Source organism: Ursus americanus, chromosome 7 (genome assembly GCF_024610735.1).
Source record: "Ursus americanus isolate L20-20 chromosome 7, mUrsAme1.1.p, whole genome shotgun sequence".
Classification (NCBI taxonomy): domain Eukaryota; kingdom Metazoa; phylum Chordata; class Mammalia; order Carnivora; family Ursidae; genus Ursus; species Ursus americanus.
In genome coordinates this window covers 67,869,541-67,890,794 of record NC_142133.1, presented here as the reverse complement: position 1 = coordinate 67,890,794, position 21,254 = coordinate 67,869,541, and the positions used below count along the sequence as shown (strand labels likewise).

General features: G+C 38.3%; 1 protein-coding gene across 5 annotated transcripts in view; it reads left to right on the top strand.

Annotated features, from left to right (window-relative positions):
* UBXN2A (UBX domain protein 2A) overlaps positions 1–21,254 on the top strand; it is a 54,194-nt gene that overhangs the window by 13,196 nt on the left and 19,744 nt on the right. For 4 of the 5 annotated variants that reach the window (XM_087863835.1, XM_087863833.1, XM_045809325.2 and 1 more), the window contains one exon: positions 12,299–12,351. In XM_087863835.1, the coding sequence (XP_087719961.1) occupies positions 12,311–12,351 (41 nt within the window). In that variant the 5' untranslated portion in view covers positions 12,299–12,310. Of the gene's footprint in view, positions 1–156; positions 256–12,298; positions 12,352–21,254 lie in introns of all 5 variants that reach the window. The other variant, XM_087863834.1, reaches the window with a different exon arrangement.

Genomic DNA, 21,254 nt, shown 5'->3' with positions numbered 1-21,254 from the left:
GGTCCAGTGGTAGAGCATGAGACTCGATCTCAGGGTTCTGAGTTGGGGGGTAGAGTTTGTTTGTTTGTTTGTTTATTTAAAAAGGTCATCCTGTTGGGGGGTAGAGTTTGTTTGTTTGTTTGTTTATTTAAAAAGGCCATCCTGACTCCTGTGTAGAAACTCCACTGAGTGAGGACAAGAATGGAGTGAGGAAACCACCAAGAGGTGATATTTGGTCCTAGAGTTGTGGCTGTGAAGATAGAGCACGTTCTGAGGGTAGATATTCATCTCTCCTCACCCTGCTAATAATTTTATATTTACATCTTTCAGAGAAATTGTGGAAAGTTTTCTAAAGGATATTGTATTTGAGCTGGGTTTTGCAAGGTAGATAACACTTAAGTGTGGAACCCTGGAATGGAAATGCCTTAGTGACCTTGACAACCTCTGCTCAAGTGCCCCTTTCCCCCTAGGATTTTCTTTTTTAAAGATTTTATTTATTTGTTTGACCGAGAGAGACAGCCAGCGAAAGAGGGAACACAAGCAGGGGGAGTGGGAGAGGAAGCAGCAGGCTCCCAGTAGGGAACCCAACGACATGGGGTGTGATGGATCTCGCTGTGAGCGAAGGCAGGACTGAGCCACCCAGGCACCCCTGCCCCTAGGATTTTCTCATTGAAATTATCACTTTGGTCCTTAGGGGTATTTAACTTCCTCATTAACAGTTTATCTAAAAGACAAAAAATATCTTCAGTTACTCTGCAACTAAGATGAGCTGAAACTTTCCAAAATTTTTCATTTTTTTATTATTTAACAGTAAACTAGAATTCATTAAATATACAAACTGTCTTTTGAAGTGTTTGATTTTGGTGCTACCATAGTTTGTTCATGGAGGATTGGTGGCCTACTCCCATTCCATAGAATATCTAAGTGAAAAGGGCTCCACATGGAAATGTGATCCATCGGTTCCTTGCGCTGTGTTTAATGCCAGAAATGGTGTTATCTCTAAGGAGAAACGTCAGCTTCTACACAAAGATAGCATACCCATGGTTTATTTTGATACAAAACCTAAATCTTGGGGGGAAAAAAATGCAGCCTGTCATGTGTGTTTACAAAAATAAGTACAATTGGTAATGTGCAGATTTTTTCTATTTGAATTCTAATGTATACATCAAAAAAACTGCTTTTCTTAGTAGTCTGAATCTATTTTTGACTGGATTTTCCTTTCAGTGGATATGTTCCAGAAAGCTCAATCTCTCTCTCCTGACTGATTTTATCACTGCAATTGTTGGGAGTAAGTGGGATAATAATTGGGAAGGTGTCTGGTAAACTGTGATACACAGTACTAATATAAGATGGTAGTGGTACTAATTGGAAGTAAACTGAAGCGAAATGAGGGAAATTCTATTCATCTGTCCCTTCTAATTCTGAGCTTCATGATGGTAACTTAGACATTTGTCAGATGGCTTTTTTTTATTCTCTGTAGTACAGTGCATGACTTAGGTTCATTTGTGTCACATGACTGTGATGATTATAGAAGTTCACTCAGCTGATAGAAATTGATTTTACATGGTTTATTACATATTACTAATTTATAATAAGAAATACCTAAAATAATGATGACTCTTTTTTTAATAATGACTTTATGTCCATCTTAGATTCAGTTTTTACTTCATGATTCTATACCATGTTTGCTATTAGTAATGCAGTATATTTTTCCTTGTTAGTCTGTAAACTCCTAAGAGACTGTGTCTGTCACGTTAACCCTTCTTTCGTTAATTCTAAACCAGTGCCTTGCACATGGTGGTGGGAGTTTCAGTAAATATGTAAACATTTTTAAAAGTTAAGTTAGTGAAATCAAAACTAAAAGTTCAAAGTAGGTCAGAGAAAGACAATTACATGATCTCACTCGTGGAATTTAAGAAACAAAACAGTATCATAGGGGAAGAGAGGAAAAAATTAAACAAGATAAAATCAGAAGGAGACAAACCATAAGAGACTTTTTTTTTTAAAAAGATTTTATTTTTTATTTGATACAGCGGGGGAGAGAGAGAGAGAAGGAGGGCAGGGGGGAGTGGCAGGCAGAGGGAGAGGGAGAAGCAGGCTCCCCACGAGCAGAGAGCCAGATATGGGGCTCCATCCCAGGACCCTGGTATCAAGACCCAAGCTGAAGGCAGACGCTTAACCATCTGAGCCACCCACGCGCCCCAAGAGACTCTTAATCATAGGAAACAAATTGAGGGTTGCTGGAGGGGAATATGGTGGGAGGATGGGGTAACTCAGTGGTGGATATTGAGGGCACGTGATGTAATGAGTACTGGGAATTATATAAGCCTGATGAATCACTGACCTCTGCCTCTAAAACCAGTAATACCTTATATGTTAATTAACTGAATTTAAGTTAAAAATAATAAATTAAAAAAACCTTAACATGGTTTAGAGCAAGTGCCTCCAAAAAAAAAAAACAAACAAAAAAAACCCAAAACACCAAAACGTAAACTAAAAGTTCATAGCCATGTCGAAATTAAAACTTGAGAGTAAGTGTGAAGATGTTTCTTACTGATCCTTGTAGTAGATTATGACAGAGAAATGGAGAAAGAGAAAGGAGCAAACATTATTGTATTCTTAGTATTTTTTCTGAACCTCAAAACAACCTTATGAGGATGAAAATCATCTCCGTGTTACAGGTTTAGGGTTAGAGAAGGTAAATAACAACAAAGTCACCCAGCTCAAAAATGATGTAGTCAGTATCCCAGCAAAAGTTAGTTTGAATCTAAAGTCGTCTTCATTCTCTATTGGTGTCATAAAATAAGTAAAAACAATATTAGTAGCTTATAACTATACAGTGATGAAAAATATTAGCAGTTTGCTAGAGAACAATAACCTGTTAAAGGGAAATACAGTGAAATACTTGAGGGATGGCTCCTCTTGGTTTTGGAAATGTGTAAGTCATGATACCTGTCGTCAAGGATCTTAGATCCAGCTAAAAACCACAAAAGAAACAATAATAAACAGTCTCAGACAATATGATTTAAATACCAAAAATCAACATGCTTTAGGAGAGGAATATTAATATGGGTTTAATATTTTACCCTTTAGGTAGACATGGGACCTGAAGGATAATTAGGATTTGAATGCCCGGAAGGATGGTTACAATTTGAACAGAGAAGTGTAATGAACATGTTATGACACAATAAGGATTGTATCTAAACTAAGGGATTATTTTAGAGTAGTTGAATATAATGTTGGAAACAGTACCACCAGGATATAATGTCCACGAGGGTTGGAATCTTTGTCTGCTTTGTTCTATATGTATCCCAAGCACCTAGAATCATACCTGGTGTATAGTAGGTGCTGAATAAACACACGTTCTTTGTTTTGTTTTGTTTTGTTTTAAGATTTTATTTATTTATTTGACAGAGAGAGACAGCCAGCGAAAGAGGGAACACAGGCAGGGGGAGTGGGAGAGGAAGAGGCAGGCTTCTAGCGGAGGAGCCTGATGTGGGGCTCGATCCCAGAACGCTGGGATCACGCCCTGAGCCTAAGGCAGACGCTTAACGACTGCGCCACCCAGGTGCCCCTAAACACACGTTTTTAATGTTTAGGTGTAATTAATATACAATAAAATGCACATATTTAAGACATACCATTTAATAAATGTTTTTACCTGAAATAGTTTCAATTCAATTTTTTTTAAAGTTTTTATTTATTTATTTGACAGAGATAGAGACAGCCAGCGAGAGAGGGAACACAGGCAGGGGGAGTGGGAGAGGAAGAAGCAGGCTCACAGCGGAGGAGCCTGATGTGGGGCTCGATCCCGGAACGCCGGGATCACGCCCTGAGCCGAAGGCAGGCGCTTAACCACTGTGCCACCCAGGCGCCCCCAATTTTTTTTTTAAGATTTTATTTATTTACTTGAGATGGAGAGTGGGCACATGCCTAAGCAGTGGGAGGAGCAGAGGAAGAGGGACAAGCAAAGTTGCACTGAACCCGGAGTCCAGTGTGGGGCTCCATTCCACAATCCCAAGACCATGACCCAAGCCAAGATCAGGTCGGACTGTCAACCAGCTGAGCCACCCAGGCATCCCATAATGCTTTATTTCTTAAAAAAGAAGTAAAGAAGTCAAAATTTAAACTTTTCTGACACCTGAATGGTTGGGATGGGTGTTTATATTTTTCTCTATTTTATGTATGTTTGAAAGGGAAGAATTTTATTTTATTTTTTTTTTTATTTTAATAATGATTTTTTATTATGTTAGTCACCATACAGTACATCCCCGGTTTTCGATGCAAGGCTCGATGATTCATTAGTTGTGTATAACACCCAGTGCACCATGCAATATGTGCCCTCCTTACTACCCATCACCGGTCTATCCCATTCCCCCACCCCCCTCCCCTCTGTAGCCCTCAGTTTGTTTCTCATAGTCCATAGTCTCTCATGTTTCATTCCCCCTTCTGATTACCCCCCCTTTCTTTATCCCTTTCTTCCCCTACTGATCATTCTAGTTCTTATGTTCCATAGATGAGAGAAATCATATGATAGTTGTCTTTCTCTGCTTGACTTATTTCACTAAGCATTATCTCCTCCAGTGCCGTCCATGTTGTAGCAAATGTTGAGAACTCATTCTTTCTGATTGCTGAGTAATATTCCATTGTATATATGGACCACAACTTCTTAATCCAGTCATCTGTTGCAGGGCATCTCGGCTCCTTCCACGATTTAGCTATTGTGGACATTGCTGCTATGAACATTGGGGTGCATAAGGCCCTTCTCTTCACTACGTCTGTATCTTTGGGGTAAACACCCAGTAGTGCAATGGCTGGATCATAGGGTAGCTCAATTTTTAACTTTTTCAGGGACCTCCACACGGTTTTCCAGAGTGGCTGTACCAACTTGCATTCCCACCAACAATGTAGGAGGGATCCCCTTTCTCCACATCCTCTCCAACAATTGTTGTTTCTTGCCTTGTCTATTTTTGCCATTCTAACTGGCGTAAGGTGGTATCTCAGTGTGGTTTTGATTTGAATTTCCTTGATGGCTAATGATTTTGAACATTTTTTCATGTGTCTGTTAGCCATTTGTATGTCTTCATTGGAAAAGTGTCTGTTCATATCTTCTGCCCATTTTTTGATTTGTTTATTTGTTTCTCGTGTATTGAGTTTGAGAAGTTCTTTGTAGATCTTGGATACCAGTCCTTTATCTGTAGTGTCATTTGCAAATATATTCTCCCATTCCGTGGGCTGCCTCTTAGTTTTTCTGACTGTTTCCTTGGATGTGCAGAAACTTTTAATCTTGATGAAGTCCCATAAATTCATTTTATCTTTTGTTTCTCTTGCCTTTGGGGATGTGTCATGAAAAAGGTTGCTTTGGCCGATGTCGTAGAGGTTGCTGCCTATGTTCTCCTCTAGAATTTTGATGGATTCCTGTCTCACATCGAGGTCTTTCATCCATTTGGAGTTTATTTTTGTGTATGGTGTGAGATAGTGGTCAAGTTTCATTCTTTTGCATGTAGCTGTCCAATTTTCCCAGGACCATTTATTGAAGAGACTGTCTTTTTCCCACCGGATGTTTTTTCCTGCTTTATCAAATATTAGTTGCCCAAAGAGCTGAGGGTCCATTTCTGGGCTCTCTATTCTGTTCCATTGGTCTATGTGTCTGTTTTTGTGCCAGTACCATGCTGTCTTTGTGATCACAGCTTTGTAGTACAGCTCGAAATCCGGCATTGTGATGCCCCCAGCTTTGTTTTTCCTTTTCAACAGTTCCTTGGAGATTCGGGGTCTTTTCTGGTTCCATACAAATTTAAGGACTATTTGTTCCAGTTCTTTGAAAAACGTTCTCGGTATTTTGATCGGGATAGCATTGAAAGTGTAGATTGCTCTGGGTAGCATGGACATTTTAACTATGTTAATTCTTCCGATCCATGAGCATGGAATATCTTTCCATCTTTTTATGTCTTCCTCAATGTCTTTTAAGAGTGATTTATAGTTTCTAGAATAAAGGTCCTTTACGTCTCTGGTTAAGTTAATTCCAAGGTAACGTATGGTTTTTGGTGCTATTGTAAATGGGATGGATTCCCTGATTTCTCTTTCTTCGTTCTCGTTATTCGTGTACAGAAATGCAACTGATTTCTGAGCATTGATTTTGTATCCCGCCACGTTACTGAATTGCTCTATAACTTCTAATAGTTTGGGAGTGGCTTCTTTTGGGTTTTCCATATAGAGTATCATGTCGTCTGCGAAGAGAGACATTTTGACTTCTTCTTTGCCGATTTGAATACCTTTGATCCCTTTTTGTTGTCTGATTGCTGTTGCAAGGACTTCTAGTACTATGTTGAATAATAGTGGCGAGAGTGGGCATCCTTGTCGTGTTCCTGATCTTAAGGGAAAGGCTTCCAGCTTTTCCCCATTGAGAATAATATTTGCAGTAGGCTTTTCATAGATGGCTTTTATGAGATTGAGAAATGTACCTTCTATTCCCACACTCTGAAGGGTTTTAATCAGGAAAGGATGCTGTATTTTGTCAAATGCTTTTTCGGCATCGATTGAGAGGATCATATGGTTCTTGAGTCTTTTCTTGTTGATATGATGTATCACGCTGATTGATTTGCGAATATTGAACCACGCTTGCATCCCAGGTATGAATCCCACTTGATCGTGGTGGATAATCCTTTTAATGAACTGTTGGATTCTATTAGCAAGTATCTTGTTGAGGATTTTGGCGTCCATATTCATTAGGGAAATCGGTCTGTAATTCTCCTTTTTGAGGGGGTCTTTGCCTGGTTTGGGGATCAAGGTAATATTGGCCTCATAGAATGAGTTTGGTAGCTTTCCTTCTGTTTCTATTTTTTGAAATAGCTTTAGGAGAATAGGTATTATTTCTTCTTTGAATGTTTGGTAGAATTCCCCAGGAAAACCGTCCGGGCCTGGAGTTTTGTTATTTGGAAGGTTGTTTATCACTGACTCAATTTCTTCATAATTAATTGGCCTGTTTAAGAAATCAATTTCTTCCTGTTTCAATCTTGGTAGTTTATAGGTTTCCAGGAAGGATTCCATCTCTTCCAGATTGCTTAGTTTATTGGCATATAGCTGTTGATAAAAATTTCTAATAATCCTTCCAATTTCAATGGTGTTCGTCGTGACCTCTCCTTTTTCATTCATAATTTTAATAATCTGGGTCTTTTCTCTTTTCTTTTGGATAAGTCTTGCCAGTGGTCTGTCAATTTTATTGATTCTCTCCAAGAACCAGCTTCTAGTCCTGTTGATCTGCTCTACTGTACTTCTGGTTTCTGCTTGATTGATTTCAGCTTTAATTTTGGTCAACTGCTTCCTTGTGCATGGATTAGGCCTGTCCCTCTGTTGCTGTTCCAGCTTCTTGAGGTGAGAATATAAAAACTGCATTTTAGATGTTTCAATTCTTTTGAGTGAGGCTTGGATGGCTATGTATTTCCCCCTTAGGACTGCCTTTGCAGTATCCCATAGGTTTTGGACTGTTGTATTTTCATTCTCATTGGTCTCCATAAATTGTTTAATTTGATTTTTGATTTCCTGGTTTATCGAGTCATTCCTGAGCAGGATGGTTCTTAGTCTCCAAGTGTTTGAGTTTCTTCCAAATTTTTCCTTGTGGTTGAGTTCCAATTTCAGAGCATTGTGGTCTGAGAATATGCAGGGGATAATTTCAATCTTTTGGTATCGGCTGAGACCTGTTTTGTGTCCCAGAACATGGTCTATTCTTGAAAATGTTCCATGGGCATTAGAATAGAATGAGTATTCTTTGGTTCTGGGGTGTAGTGTTCTATATATATCTAAGAGGTCCAACTCGTCGAGTATGGCATTCAAAGCCTTTGATTCTTTGCTTAGTTTTTGCCAGGGTGTTCTGTCTATTTCTGAGAGTGGAGTGTTGAGGTCCTGAAAGGGAAGAATTTTAAAGGGAAGCAATTAAATAGGTTTAGAAATATGAGATTTGAAGGACAAAATCTTAGGAGAAAAAAATTAGTGAACATGAAATTCTGGTTTTCTGAATATGTTTTTAATTTGTTTTCTGCTTTTTAATTTTTTTAAATTAGAATAATATATACATATAGTTTAAAAGATAATAGTTTTGGAAAACTAAAAATACTCCCATCCCCTTTCCCTAAGTACAACTACTTGGAACTCACAGCTTTTGTTCTGTTATTTACAGTCATATTTCTAAACAACATGAACATTTTGAGTTCTTATTTTTGAACATTGTCTTTCACATCGCTATTAGGATAGATAACCATTTTAGCTTTCTTATGTTTACCCGCTTTACCTTCTCACATCCTCTTAATGGTTTTAGCTCGGTTTTTCCCCATACAATAAGTAAAAATACACACTATTTTTTTTTCCTTTAGACCTCAGGTCCATCCTTGGTCCAAAGATGGTGCTTGGGGTGCTTGGGTGGCTTAGTCGGTTAAGCGTCTGCTTTTGGCTCAGGTCATGATCCAGGGGTCCTGGGATTGAACCCGCATTGGGCTCCCTGCTCAGTGGGAAGCCTGCCTCTCCCTCTCCCACTACCCCTGCTTGTGTTCCTCTCTCCTGTCTCTCTCTCTCTCTGTCAAATAAAAATCTTATAAAATAAAATAAAATAAATTTTTTAAAATGGTGCTTATATTTATCCAGTAACTGTAATAAACATTGCAGACTCAAAAGAACGTTGATACAATATTGTATCTTGTATTTAACAATCATTTTTAATGGCTGCATTTTTAAAGCTTATAGTTTATAATCTATTTAATCTATATAAATCTTTATAATCTATATAAGCTATTGATACAAAAAATCTTGTCTGGTTTATTACTTTGTAAATCTAGTGCCTAATCAATGCTAAATCACATATAATTTATATTGACTAAGATTCTTTGAATGAAATAATGGTCTATTTGCATTTTTAAGTTCAGAGAATAATTTTGAAAAGCATTACAGGAGGGGTACCTGGGTGACTCAGATGGTTAAGCGTCTGCCTTCAGCTCAGGTCATGATCTCCAGGTACTGGGATCGAGCCCGGCGTCGGGCTCCCAGCCAGGCGGGGAGTTTGCTTCTCTCTCTCCCCCTGCTTGTGCTCTGTCTCTCTCTCTCTCTCTCTCTCTCAAATGAATAAATAAAATCTTCAAAAAAGAAAAGCATTACAGGAAGGGTTAAGAAAAGTCTTAGAAATACAAAATAGTTTGAGACAGTAGAGACATCCAATTTGCCTTAGTTGTTCAATGCCATCCTCTTGGATTCTATGGCTTTAGTGACTCCTACCTACCTAACTCTAGCTACAAGGCAGAATCCAAAGTTACTGTTGGGATGGCATTGATGGTGCTGTCCCTCACTTTATATTCCACACTCCTCAGCCCCATTGCATTTCCTGCTTTTTCCTTGCCTTTCTGTTTCCCCTTGTCTTTCAGAATTTTTCACAATATTCTCATGAAGAGGTTCAATAAATTTGCTATCAATTTTACTTCAATTCATAATTAAAGCTAGAGGTATTTAAAACAACTTTCAATGACAGGATATTTTCCAAAGCAGAGTCCACTTTTCTGCTTTAATTCCTAGCAAAACCGAGGCTAAGTGGGAATTAGTGTTCAACACAAATTGCTGTGCTTATTGGCCCAGCTCCGTTAGCAGGCCCTAAGATGATTCAGACTGATTCTTACCTGGTGAAAGGCTGCTGCCACCAGATCCTCAGTTACCAGATTAAATTCACCTCCAGGTACTTCGGAGACTTTTTTTGGGAGAGAGTTTTAAGTGGTCGCAATGGACTACTACTTAAGGCCATTTTCTTGTTCTCATGGCTTTAGGACGGGACTGGTGGATCTTCAGTGACTTTTACTTTGCAGGTTTGCCTTCTATGCAAATGTGCTTACATTTTTAAATAGAGGTACACTATATACATGTCGTAGAAACATTAATATATTTTGACCCTGATTTTCCACATTTTTGGGAATTTAAAGGAACAACAAAGTAAGCTGTATACACAGAATTTACCCACCACAGATGTTACTTGTTAGGAAAAATTGAAAGTGAACTAAATTCCCAGTAGTCATGGTATAGCTGCCTGATGGGATAATATGTAGCCTTTAAAAATAATTCTGAAGCAGTTTATGTAGCCAAATGGAAAAAAAGAGCACAGAAATGAAAAATACAGGAAACAAAAATCATTAATATACTAGCAATACATTTGAATGTGTATGAAAAAATGGAGAGGAAGAAGCAGAAGGTTAAATAGTTATTGTTGGGGGTAATCAAAGTATGGATTATTTTCTCTCTTTCCCAAACTTTCTGTATTAGTGTTTTCCCTTTATAACAAAATATTGTAAGAAATAAGCAAACAGATCAATGTTTAAAGTAGTCCAAGCCATCTGTCCACCAAGAGGTCGTGGAAGCAGCAACACAGTAGAAAAAACAAACATGCCAAACCCACATCCTGGTTTCTAAATACAGTTTAAAAAAAAAAAAAAAAAGTTACCATGGCTCCTTAGAGAAAAGTGTGATTCCAGGGCTGGGGCAGAGAAAGAACAAATTATCCTGGAGCATCTTCTTGCTCCAGAAAGTAAGAAGGTGCTCACAGGATGATGAATCCATATCAGAAGGACATCACACTGTAGGGATTCCCACTGGACAAATCTGGGAAATGGAACATCAAAATAAATAATGATATATCAGTGACTTATAACTCACTGACTAAAACAAAAGTCCATGAGGAAAAGATGGACTTTTATTTTTTTTAGGAATGACTTTTCCATAAACTCAACAGTCAGGTGAAGTCGTTGTAACTAAAATAAGTTCCAAATATATCTGAGATTTAAAATTTTTAAATTAAAGTTGAGGGGACACCTGGGTGGCTCAGTCGGTTAAGTGTCTGCCTTAGGCTCAGGTCATGAATCCAGGGTGCTGGGATCGAGCCCCACGATGGGCTCCCTGCTCAGCGGGGAGCCTGCTTCTCCTTCTCCCCCCTGCTCATTCTCTCGCTCTTTCTCTCAAATAAATAAATAAAATCTTTTAAAAAATTAATATTGAGGGTCATATCAGCAAAATGGCAAAATAGGCAGTTTCAAGCTCATGTTCCCACAGAAACATTGAAAAACAAGCAGAAGCTGTTAGAACCAACTTAGAACTCTGGAAAGTAGTTCAGGGTGTATAGGAGCCAAGCAAAGGCTGAATCAAGAAAAATGCAACTTAGAAACAGCAGGCAAAATACATCAAAAATGGGCAAAGGACTTGAACAGATGTTTCTCCAAAGAAGATAGACAAATGGCCAATAAGCACATGAAAACGATGCTCGACATCACTAGTTACAATGAGATTTACTTTATTAGGATAGTATTATTTAATAAAATAAGTATTGTCAAGGATGTGGAGAAATTAGAACCCTGGTACATTGCTGGTGGGAATACAAAATTATTCATATTAGCCAGAGGTGTAAACAGTCCAAATATTGGGGCGCCTGGGTGGCGCAGTCGTTAAGCATCTGCCTTCGGCTCAGGGCGTGATCCCGGTGCTCTGGGATCGAGCCCCGCATCAGGCTCGTCCGCTGGGAGCCTGCTTCTTCCTCTCCCACTCCCTGTGCCTCTGTTCCCTCTTTCGCTGGCTGTCTCTCTCTGTCAACTAAATAAATAAAATCTTAAAAAAAAAAAAAAAAAACCAGATGAATGTGTTAACAAATATATATACCTGCGATGGAATATGTTATATACCTGCAAAGGAATTTATGTTAAGTGAAATAAGCCAGACACAAAAGGACAAATGTATGATTCTATTTATGCAAAATACAAGGCAAATTCGTAAAGGCAGAAGGTTAGAATAGGGGTTATTAGGCCTGGGAAGAGAGAGGAATAGGGAATTATTGTTTATTGGGTACAGAGTTTCTTTTTGGGAAGTTGAAAGAGTCTTGGAAATGGATAGTGGTAATGGTTGTACAACATTGAGGATATAATTGATGCCATTGAATTGTATACCGTACATGTCAGTTTGCTTCCCCAAGGAATTGTAAGAATGAGAATAAGAATGTAGTATATTTTGTTTGTTAAACCAAAGGGCACATTATAATTTTTATCATAATTCTTAAGAAATAGTTCTAAGCAGAAAAAATATTTTTGTTGGAAGATTATTAGACTCCAAAAGTTATTTTTTATTACTGTTGTACTCTGTAAATGAAAATGACAGCTTTGAGTTTGGTCACGTAAGTTCTTAAGACCCTTTCAGTGCTACTTTAGGGATACCTAATAACTTACGTTAAAGATTGTTAATGCATATATAAGAATGAACTTATCTAAAATACTGAATTGAGGACTTTAGCTTTTGTTTATTTTTACTTTTACAGTAAGGCAAAAGAATGAAAGAAGTAGATAATCTCGAAAGTATAAAAGAAGAATGGTAAGTTGATTCAAGCTTTGCATTTCTTTGTTATTAATGCATTTCTTATCTATTTTTACTGCATTTCACTGACACATATAAGTTTTCATTATGTTTCTTTCAGTTAACTAGCTGATGGTAATACATTTTAAAGTAATTTTTTTTAGTCAAAGCTACATTGAATGGATTCTAATGAAGTTTTAAAATGTTTTTGTTATTAACATGTTAAATTTCTCTCTGTTCACATATTACTTCTGTTGTTTAAGTGAGAAATTCAAGTAACTGTTCACTTTGTTAGTCTTTTATGTTATACTGTCTTGGAGTCATAGCGGAAATAAAATGGGTCTAGAGTCAGATAAACCTGAGTTTGAACCCCATGTCTTTACTACCTCTTTGGCCTTAGAGCAGCTTAGGTAGATTCTTTGGGCTTCTGTTACCTCATCTGCAGAACAGGCAGGGGGGTACATATATGTTTGTACCTGAAAGGTTTTTATGAAAATTAGATAGCTGACATAAAGCACTTAGTATTAGGACAGGGGCACCTGGGTGGTTGTCGGTGGAGTGTGCGACCTTTGATCTCAGGCTTGTGAAAGATTTATTTATTTATTTGAGAGAGAGCGTGCACCAGCATGCATGGAGTGGGGGGGAGCAAAGGGAGAGAGAATCTCAAGCCAACTTTCCGATGAGTGCAGAGAGCCATGTGGGGCTCAGTCTCAGGCTCAGATCATATCCTGAGCTGAAATCAAGAGTTGGGCGCTTAACCAACTGAGCCACCCAGGGGTCCCTAAAATAAAATCTTTAAATAATAATAATAATAATAATAATAATAATAATAATAATAGCACATAGTAGGGACTCAAGAAATGGTTGGTGCATAGTCTGTGGTTCTTATCAATACAGAATATTTTATTTTCACTTATCTGAGGTAAAATGTGTATTTTTGTATTAATGTTGTTTGTTTTAAATACTTGAGGTAAATTTCTTCCTTTCACTGTCCATTTAAGGAAACAGACAACTGTTTCATACGTAAAAATACTTCATAAATGCTTCTATACTAAACAAATATTATTTATTTTTTATTATTGTTTTATATAAATATTTTATACTAACTATATAATTGTGAGATTGTGTCAGGGGGCCTCTAAGACCACCCCCAGGTTTGATGATTTGCTGAGAGGATGCAAAGGACTCAGCATATAATCATACTAATGACTATGACTTATTATATTATAATGGAAAGATACAAAGTAAAATCAGCAAAGGGGAAAAGCATATGGGGTGAAGTTCAAAGGAAACCAGGTTCAAACTTTCAAGAGTCCTTGCCCAGTGGAATCATCTAGGATGCTCTTAATTCTCCCAGTAATAAGTTATGACACCACATGTAAATTGTTGTTCGCCTAAGGAAGTTCATTGGAAATCAGTCTAGAGTTTTTACTGGTGTGTTGTAATATGTACCACTACTATGAATGTAATTAAATAATCAGTAAGATATCTATACAAAAATATTAGGAATAGATTTTATAATTTTCTTTGTAACAAGAAATAGTGGTCCGGTAAAAAAATGAAAAGACTTTTCCTAAGCATATCAGTAATTCAAAGACTATAAATGGTGAAGATCCATATTTACCATGTGTGCTGCCAAAGCATACACAGATGCAAATCCTTCACCCATTTGGACACCAGCTGATATAACCTTATTTATTCAGAACACAGTAGTGAATGAGAAAGTCAGCAGAAGAGGGTACTCTGTAGCCAAAATAGATGTTTCAAAGTCCTTTTCCTGAACTTGTTTACTTTTTATTATCAGAGAAACTCCTGAAACTTCAAGACTGTATACTGAGCCATAAGAACTTTGTTATCTGGTTTTCAAATTTTGGAAAGGAGTATTGATACTTACATCATAAAAGGATAGTGACACATAAGGGAAAGGATAACAGTAGAAAACATAGATGAAATAATAATGTCTGGATATTTTTAGTGTTAAGGCAAGTCTTCATAAATTTATCTGCCCATGGGATTTTGCTGCATTCTATCTTAATATAGTACAATATAAAGGGATTCCCTGAATTACAAATAATAAAAAAATTAAATATGGTGTACTTTCCTATTTTTCCTTGTCAGGAATGTCTTTCATACTCAATTTTTATTTTATTTTATTTTATTTTATTTTATTTTATTTTATTTTAGTGCATGGGAGGAGGGGGGAGGGGCAGAGGGAGAGAGTGAAAATCTTTAAGCAGGCTCCATGCCCAGTTTGGAGCCCAACGCAGGGCTTGATCTCACAACCCTGAGATTGTGACCTGAGCTGAAATCAAGGGTTGGACTCTTAAACTGACTAAACCACCCAGGCACCCCTTCTTTTTAAAAATTATTATTAATAAACTTTATTTTTAAGAGTAGTTTTAGGGTTAAAGAAAAATTGAGCAGAAAATACACAGTTCCCATATCTCCATCCTCCCCCTTCCCACCGCTTTCCCCACCACACAGTTTCCTATATTATTAACATTGTGTATTATGTAGTATATTTGTTACAATTTAGAACCAATATTGATACATTATTATTAATTGTAGTTTACATTTGGACCCATTTTTTGTATTGTACAATTCTTTGGGGTTTGACAAATGGTGTTGATGCATATGATGTTGTGCTTTTATTTATTTAAGTTTATTATTATTATTATTTTTAGTAATCTCTCTATCCAATGTGGAGCTTGAACTCACAACCCTGAGATGAAGAGTTGCATACTCTTCCATCTGAGACAGCCAGGTGTTGTGCTTTTAATCCCAGGTACCAGTTGTTACTGCTGGTTTATAGGAAAGCACTTGGCTTTTATTTAATAATCTTGTATTCTACTACCTTGCTAAAATTGCATATTACTTCCAGGAATTTGTTGTTGTTATTTGGGATTTTCTGTGTAGACAATCATGTCATCTGCAGACAAAGCTGTACCTTTTATTTTCTTTACTAGTCTTACTGATTTAGTTAGGATTTCCAATATGGCATTGAATAGGAGTGGTGAGTAGGGGCATCTTTGTCTGATTCCTGATCTTAGGGGGAAAGTATCTAGTTCCTTGTCATAAAGTACAATGTTAGCTGTAGGTTATTTGTAGGTGTTCTTTATCAAGTTAAGAGAGTTCTTGTCTGTTCTAGTTTGCTGAGGGTTTTTCTCAAGAATGAGTGTTGGACAATATCAGACCTAGCCATATTTAGCCTACCCATGCTTAGTATATTTCTTAAAACATGGTCCTTCTTGCAATATTTTGTACTAAATTTAATTCTCAATATGTTCTGAGATAGAAGTTAAAACCAAGCTTTAATTCTAAATGAAAAAGAAAAACGTTTTTAAGATGTGCCTTTGTAACTGCAATTTAGAATTTCCAAGTGAATTCAGAAAATATTAGCTTTTTCCATAAGGGACTCTTACTCACAGGAAACAAACTGAGGGTTGCTGGAGGGGAGATGGGTGGGGGATGGGGTAACTGGGTTGTGGGCATTAAGGAGGGCACATGATGTGTAATGAGCACTGAGTGTTATATACAGCTGATGAATCACTGACCTCTACCTCTGAAACTAATAATACATTATATGTTAATTAATTGAATTTGAATAAAATTTTAAAATTAAAGAAAAGAGTGTGTATTGGATATTGTCAGATGCTTTTTATCTGTTGATATGATCATGATTTTTCTTCTATAGTGTATTGATGTGATGGATTATATTGATTTTCTCATGTTGGATCAGCCTTGCATACCTGAAATAAATCCTACTTGGTCGCAGTAAGGATTTTTGCATCTACGTTCATGAGAGATACTGATGAGGGAGCAGAAGGCAAGCTGAGGGCAAAGCACAAGCTGACACACCATGTGTGTGACATTCCTCAGGCACTGCTGGCTGCCCTAAAACTAAGGGAAGGAAAAAACAAATGGTTAATAGAGATCATAGTCCATGAGTCCTCATCAGTTTATAAATGTCTTAGTGATTTACAAGAAAAAAAGCATTCTTTTTTTTTTAAGATTTTATTTAGTTATATGACAGAGAGAGATAGAGAGATGGGGAACATAGCAAGGGGAGTGTGAGACGTAGAAGCAGGCTTCCCTGCTGAGCAGGGAGCCCGATGCGGGGCTCGATCCCAGGACTCTGGGATCATGACCCAAGCTGAAGGCAGACTCTTAATGGCTGAGCCACCCAGGCGCCCCAGAAAAAAAAGCATTCTTATCAATAACCTTAACTTCCAGAAGGGAACTCGGAAGTATCTTAATGTGTTACTGCTTTATAAGAGGGAAAAACAACCTTAACTCGACCAAACCAAGGCGTTCAGGATCTTGTAGGTCCTCTTTAGCATATGAAAGTTCTTTTGAAAACCTCCCGTTTCCTTACCTCCCTCAACTCCCAAGTATATAATCTACCAACCCTCACAACCCTGGTGCAGCAGCTCTTTCTGCCCATGGGTCCTATCCCCATGCTTTAATAAAATCACCATTTTTGCAGCAAAGATGTCTCAAGAATTCTTTCTTGGCTGTCGGCTCCAGTCCTCACCTGCATTCAAAAACTACATCAATACTGTTTTTTTCCTCTCTTGAAATGTCTTTGTCTGGTTTTATTTACTTATTTTTATTTTTTATTTTTTTTTAAGATTTATTTATTTTAGAGAGAGATAGGAGGAGAGTGAGTATGTGCACATATGAGCGGGGGAAGGGGCAAAGGGAGAAAGAGAATCCCAAGCAGACTCTGCTGAGCACAGAGCCTGCCTGATGTGGGGCTCAGTCCCACGACCCATGAGATCATGACCTGAGCCAAAATCAAGAGTCAGAGTTAGAAGTGTTCCTTTTGCTTTTATTTTCTTGAAGAGATTGTAGAGAATTGGTATCATTTTTTCTGTAAATGTTTGATAGAATTTACTAGTGAAATCTTTTTATTTTTTTAAGATTTGATTGATTTATTTGAGAAAGAGCAAGCTGAGTGCACGTGCACACAGATGGTGGGGGGCTGGGCATGGAGAGACTGAGGCCAAGGGAGAAGGAGAGGAAGTAGCCCTCCTCAGCAGGGAACCCCATTCAGGGCTCCACCCCAAGACCCTAGTATCATGACCTGAGCCTATGGTCAGGCCAGTTAAGCTTAACTGACTGAGCCACCTGATGAGGGAATGGAAGGCAAGCTGAGGAAAAAGCAGAATCAGAGCCCCACAACCCCCACCCCCAGATGGGATTTATGTGACATTCCTCAGGCACTTCTGGCTGCCCTAAAGCTAAAGAAAGGAAAAACAAATAGTTAACTTATAGAGATCATAATCCTGCGAGACTTGAGTCTCCCTCAGTTTACAAATGTTTTAGACAAGAACAAAGCATTTCTATCAATAACCTAGCTTCCAGAAGGAAATGCAGATACAATTAAATGTCCTTATAATCTGCAGCCCATTGACAGATACTTAAAGCAGGCAGAGTATAATGTTCCTCCGGGAAGTTCCCAGCTATCTTCCTGTCAGTGCCTTGCTAGAGGGAAAAAGAACGTTAACTTGACAATGGCAAGGCCTCAGGTATCCTGTGAGTCTTCTTTAACATATGAAAATCCTTTTGAAACCTTCCATTTCCTTCTCCAACACCATAGTAGATAATCAGCCATTCCTCACAGCCCCGGGGCAGCAGCTCTTTCTGTGCACAGGTCCTGCCCCTGTGCTTTAATAAACCACCATTTTTTGGGGGCGCCTGAGTGGCGCAGTCGTTAAGCGTCTGCCTTCGGCTCAGGGCGTGATCCCAGTGTTCTGGGATCGAGCCCCACATCAAGCTCTGCCGCTGGGAGCCTGCTTCTTCCTCTCCCACTCCCCCTACTTGTGTTCTGTCTCTCGCTGGCTGTCTGTCTCTCTGTCAAATAAATAAAATATAAATAAATAAATCAACCAACCAACCAACCAACCATTTTGCACCAAAGATGTCTCAAGAATTCTTTCTTGGTTGTGGGCTCTGGACTCCACCCCACTGAACCTCACCTATATTCCAGAACCACATCACACCCAATATTGAAATCATGTTTTGTGCCAAGTGTTTTCGGTTTTGGAAGATTGTTAATTATTGACTCAGTTTTCTTAATAGATACAAGCTTTTGTATATGTTCCTCCTTAAGGTAAGGTCTTTCAAGGAATTGGTCCATTTCATCTAAGTTACCAAATTTGTGGGCATAGAGCCATTTATAATGCATCTCCACACACTGTACTCTGAACCTCTTAAAAACCTAGACTACTTCTTGCTCATCTTTATATCTCACCACCTGTCATATAGTAGGTACTCAATAAATGTTTGATTGACTTAACAAAATGAGGCTTAATAGAATTTATGTATCAGATAGGTAAGATAAAGGACTAAAGCTACTTTGGATTCTCAGCTTCATTGGCTTTGTACTTACTAATTGTGTATAAGCTGCTTTCTTATAGCTGGGACACGGGGGTGCAAGAGCACCTGGTTCTGGGGGTCCCAAACATGCCAGGTTCTGGCGCTGCCACTGACAAAATCCAAAGGCAGAGAAACAAGTGGTAGTGAAACAGGAAAATAATTTATTTCAGTGACACCAGTGCTGGAAAGACAGCAGACTAGCGTTTCAGACTGTCTCCAGAGTGCCAAAAATACTTCAGGTTTATTTAAGGAAAATGTGGGGCAAAAGTGGGTGGGTGTGTACGGGTAGGCAGTGAAGGTCAAGTTGATCATTGTCTCTCGGAGTCAGTCGTGAGCTGGGTCTTGCTGGTTCAGGGCAGTCCTTATTGCTCGAGGGGGTAGTTTCAGGTCCCATCAGGGGATGCTTACCCTCAGGGTCTTTTGCCTGAGTCCAGAAACAATCTGGAAAGAACCTAACTGGAAAGTGAGGTTAAGGCGGAGGCAGCCAGGGGCACCTGGGTGGCTCAGTTGACTTCAGCTCAGGTTATGATCTCAGGGTCCTGGGATCAAGCCCTGCGTTGGGCTCCTCGTTCAGGTGGGAGTCTGCTTCTCTGTCTGCGTTCCCCCCCCCACACTCCTACTCTGTCTCTTGTCTGTCAAATAAATAAAATCTTAAAAAAAAAATTGGAGGCAGCCAAAATCCTCTTTTCTGGCAAATACCAGAGAGCATTCAGTGGTCACAATGATATTATTTATCTAATATTATGTGCCAGTATCTGTACCTGATACATAATGTATACCACGATGGCTTTTGTATGTGTTTGTGTGTAATATTTGCAGCAACCATGTAAGATAGATGCTAGTATCTGCATTTTGCAGATGAAAATGGCAAATCACGTAGAGGCTGCTAGGTTTCTCACCCAAAGTGTGACTCAGTACCTAAACACAAACTCCAAAGCCTGAACTTTTTAGACAGTATCCTCTACTGTCACACAGCTGTACTAATTAAAGAGAGGAAGATCATTAGTATTGTGAGAAATCATCTTAGGATATGATATTTTATGTAAGAAGTATCATGTCATTGCTTTCAGAAAAGCATGATTAATCCTTGGATAATATGAAGCATCTTAAGAATATATAGAGAGAGATTATCTAGAAGAGTAAAAAGAGTATGCCTAAATTAAAATATTGCTCCGAGTGTTAGCATTTTAATAACATAGCGATGACTCTTTTGTCTGGCGCAATGATTAAGAGCACAGGCATTGGTAGCCTGGGTTCAGTTTCCAGCTCTGCCTCCCAAGAGCTTTGTGATCTTGAGCAAATTGCTTAAGGGAGGGCAGGGGCAGAGGAAGAGGGAGGAGCAGGCTCCCTGCTGGGCAGGGAGCATGACAATGTGGGTGGATTCCAGGACCCCAGAGTCATGACCTGAGCTGAAGGCAGACACTTAACCAGCTGAGGCACCCAGGTGCCCCTCTTTTTTTTTTTTTTTTAATTTTACCTTTTTTTTTCCTTAAGCTTTTTTTTTTATTCTTTCTTTCTTTTTTGGGGGGGGGGTGTCCTAAATGGGAATAAAAACAATATGTGCCTTTTTAGGTCATTGTGAGGATTGAATGAGTTAACCCATGTAAAGTACTTAAAATAGTTTCTAAATATATTAATAAGTGCTCAATAAATGTTAGCTATTAAGAGAAGCGTTATAGCATATCATAGGTGCATAGATGTGGAAAGGCAAATTAACAGCATTCTAATTCTGTCTTTGCCACTTACTAGCTGTAACCTCATGTAACTTAACATTTCCGTGACTCATTTTCCTTCCTATAAAAATGTGGATAAGAGTATCTATCTTATAGTTCCTGGCAAAGTATGAGAGCTGTAAAAATATTATTTATGGAATCTGAGAAGTTATGTTTCAGTACATGTATGAATTTTCTGTATGACTTTTAAAAAGATCGGTCAGAAACCATCTTTTCTGTCAAACAAAATCTTCAGTAATATTTCTTAGATGATAAAATATAAATGCAAAATAAAAACCAGTAGGTGGGGGTAGGCAAAATGGATGGAGGGAGTCAAAAGGTATAAACCTTCAGTTATAAAATAAGTCATGAGGATGTAATATATAGCATAGTTAAAAATACTCTATTGCATATTGGAAAGTTGCTAAAAAATCACATCTTAAACGTTCTCATCACAGAAAAATTTTTGTAACTGTATATGGGTGATAGATGTTAACTAGACATACTGTTGTGACCGTTTCACAGTATATATAAATACCAAATCGTGTGGTACACCTGAAACTCATGTTGATTATACATCAATTTAAAAAATAGTAGAGTATTGGGGCGCCTGGGTAGCGCAGTCATTAAAGCGTCTGCCTTCGGCTCAGGGCGTGATCCTGGCGTACTAGGATCGAGTCCCACATCGGGCTCCTCCGCTGTGAGCCTGCTTCTTCCTCTCCCACTCCCCTTGCTGTGTTCCCTCTCTCGCTGGCTGTCTCTCTGTCACATAAATAAATAAAATCTTAAAAAAAAAAATAGTAGAGTATTAAACAACTACAAATCAGA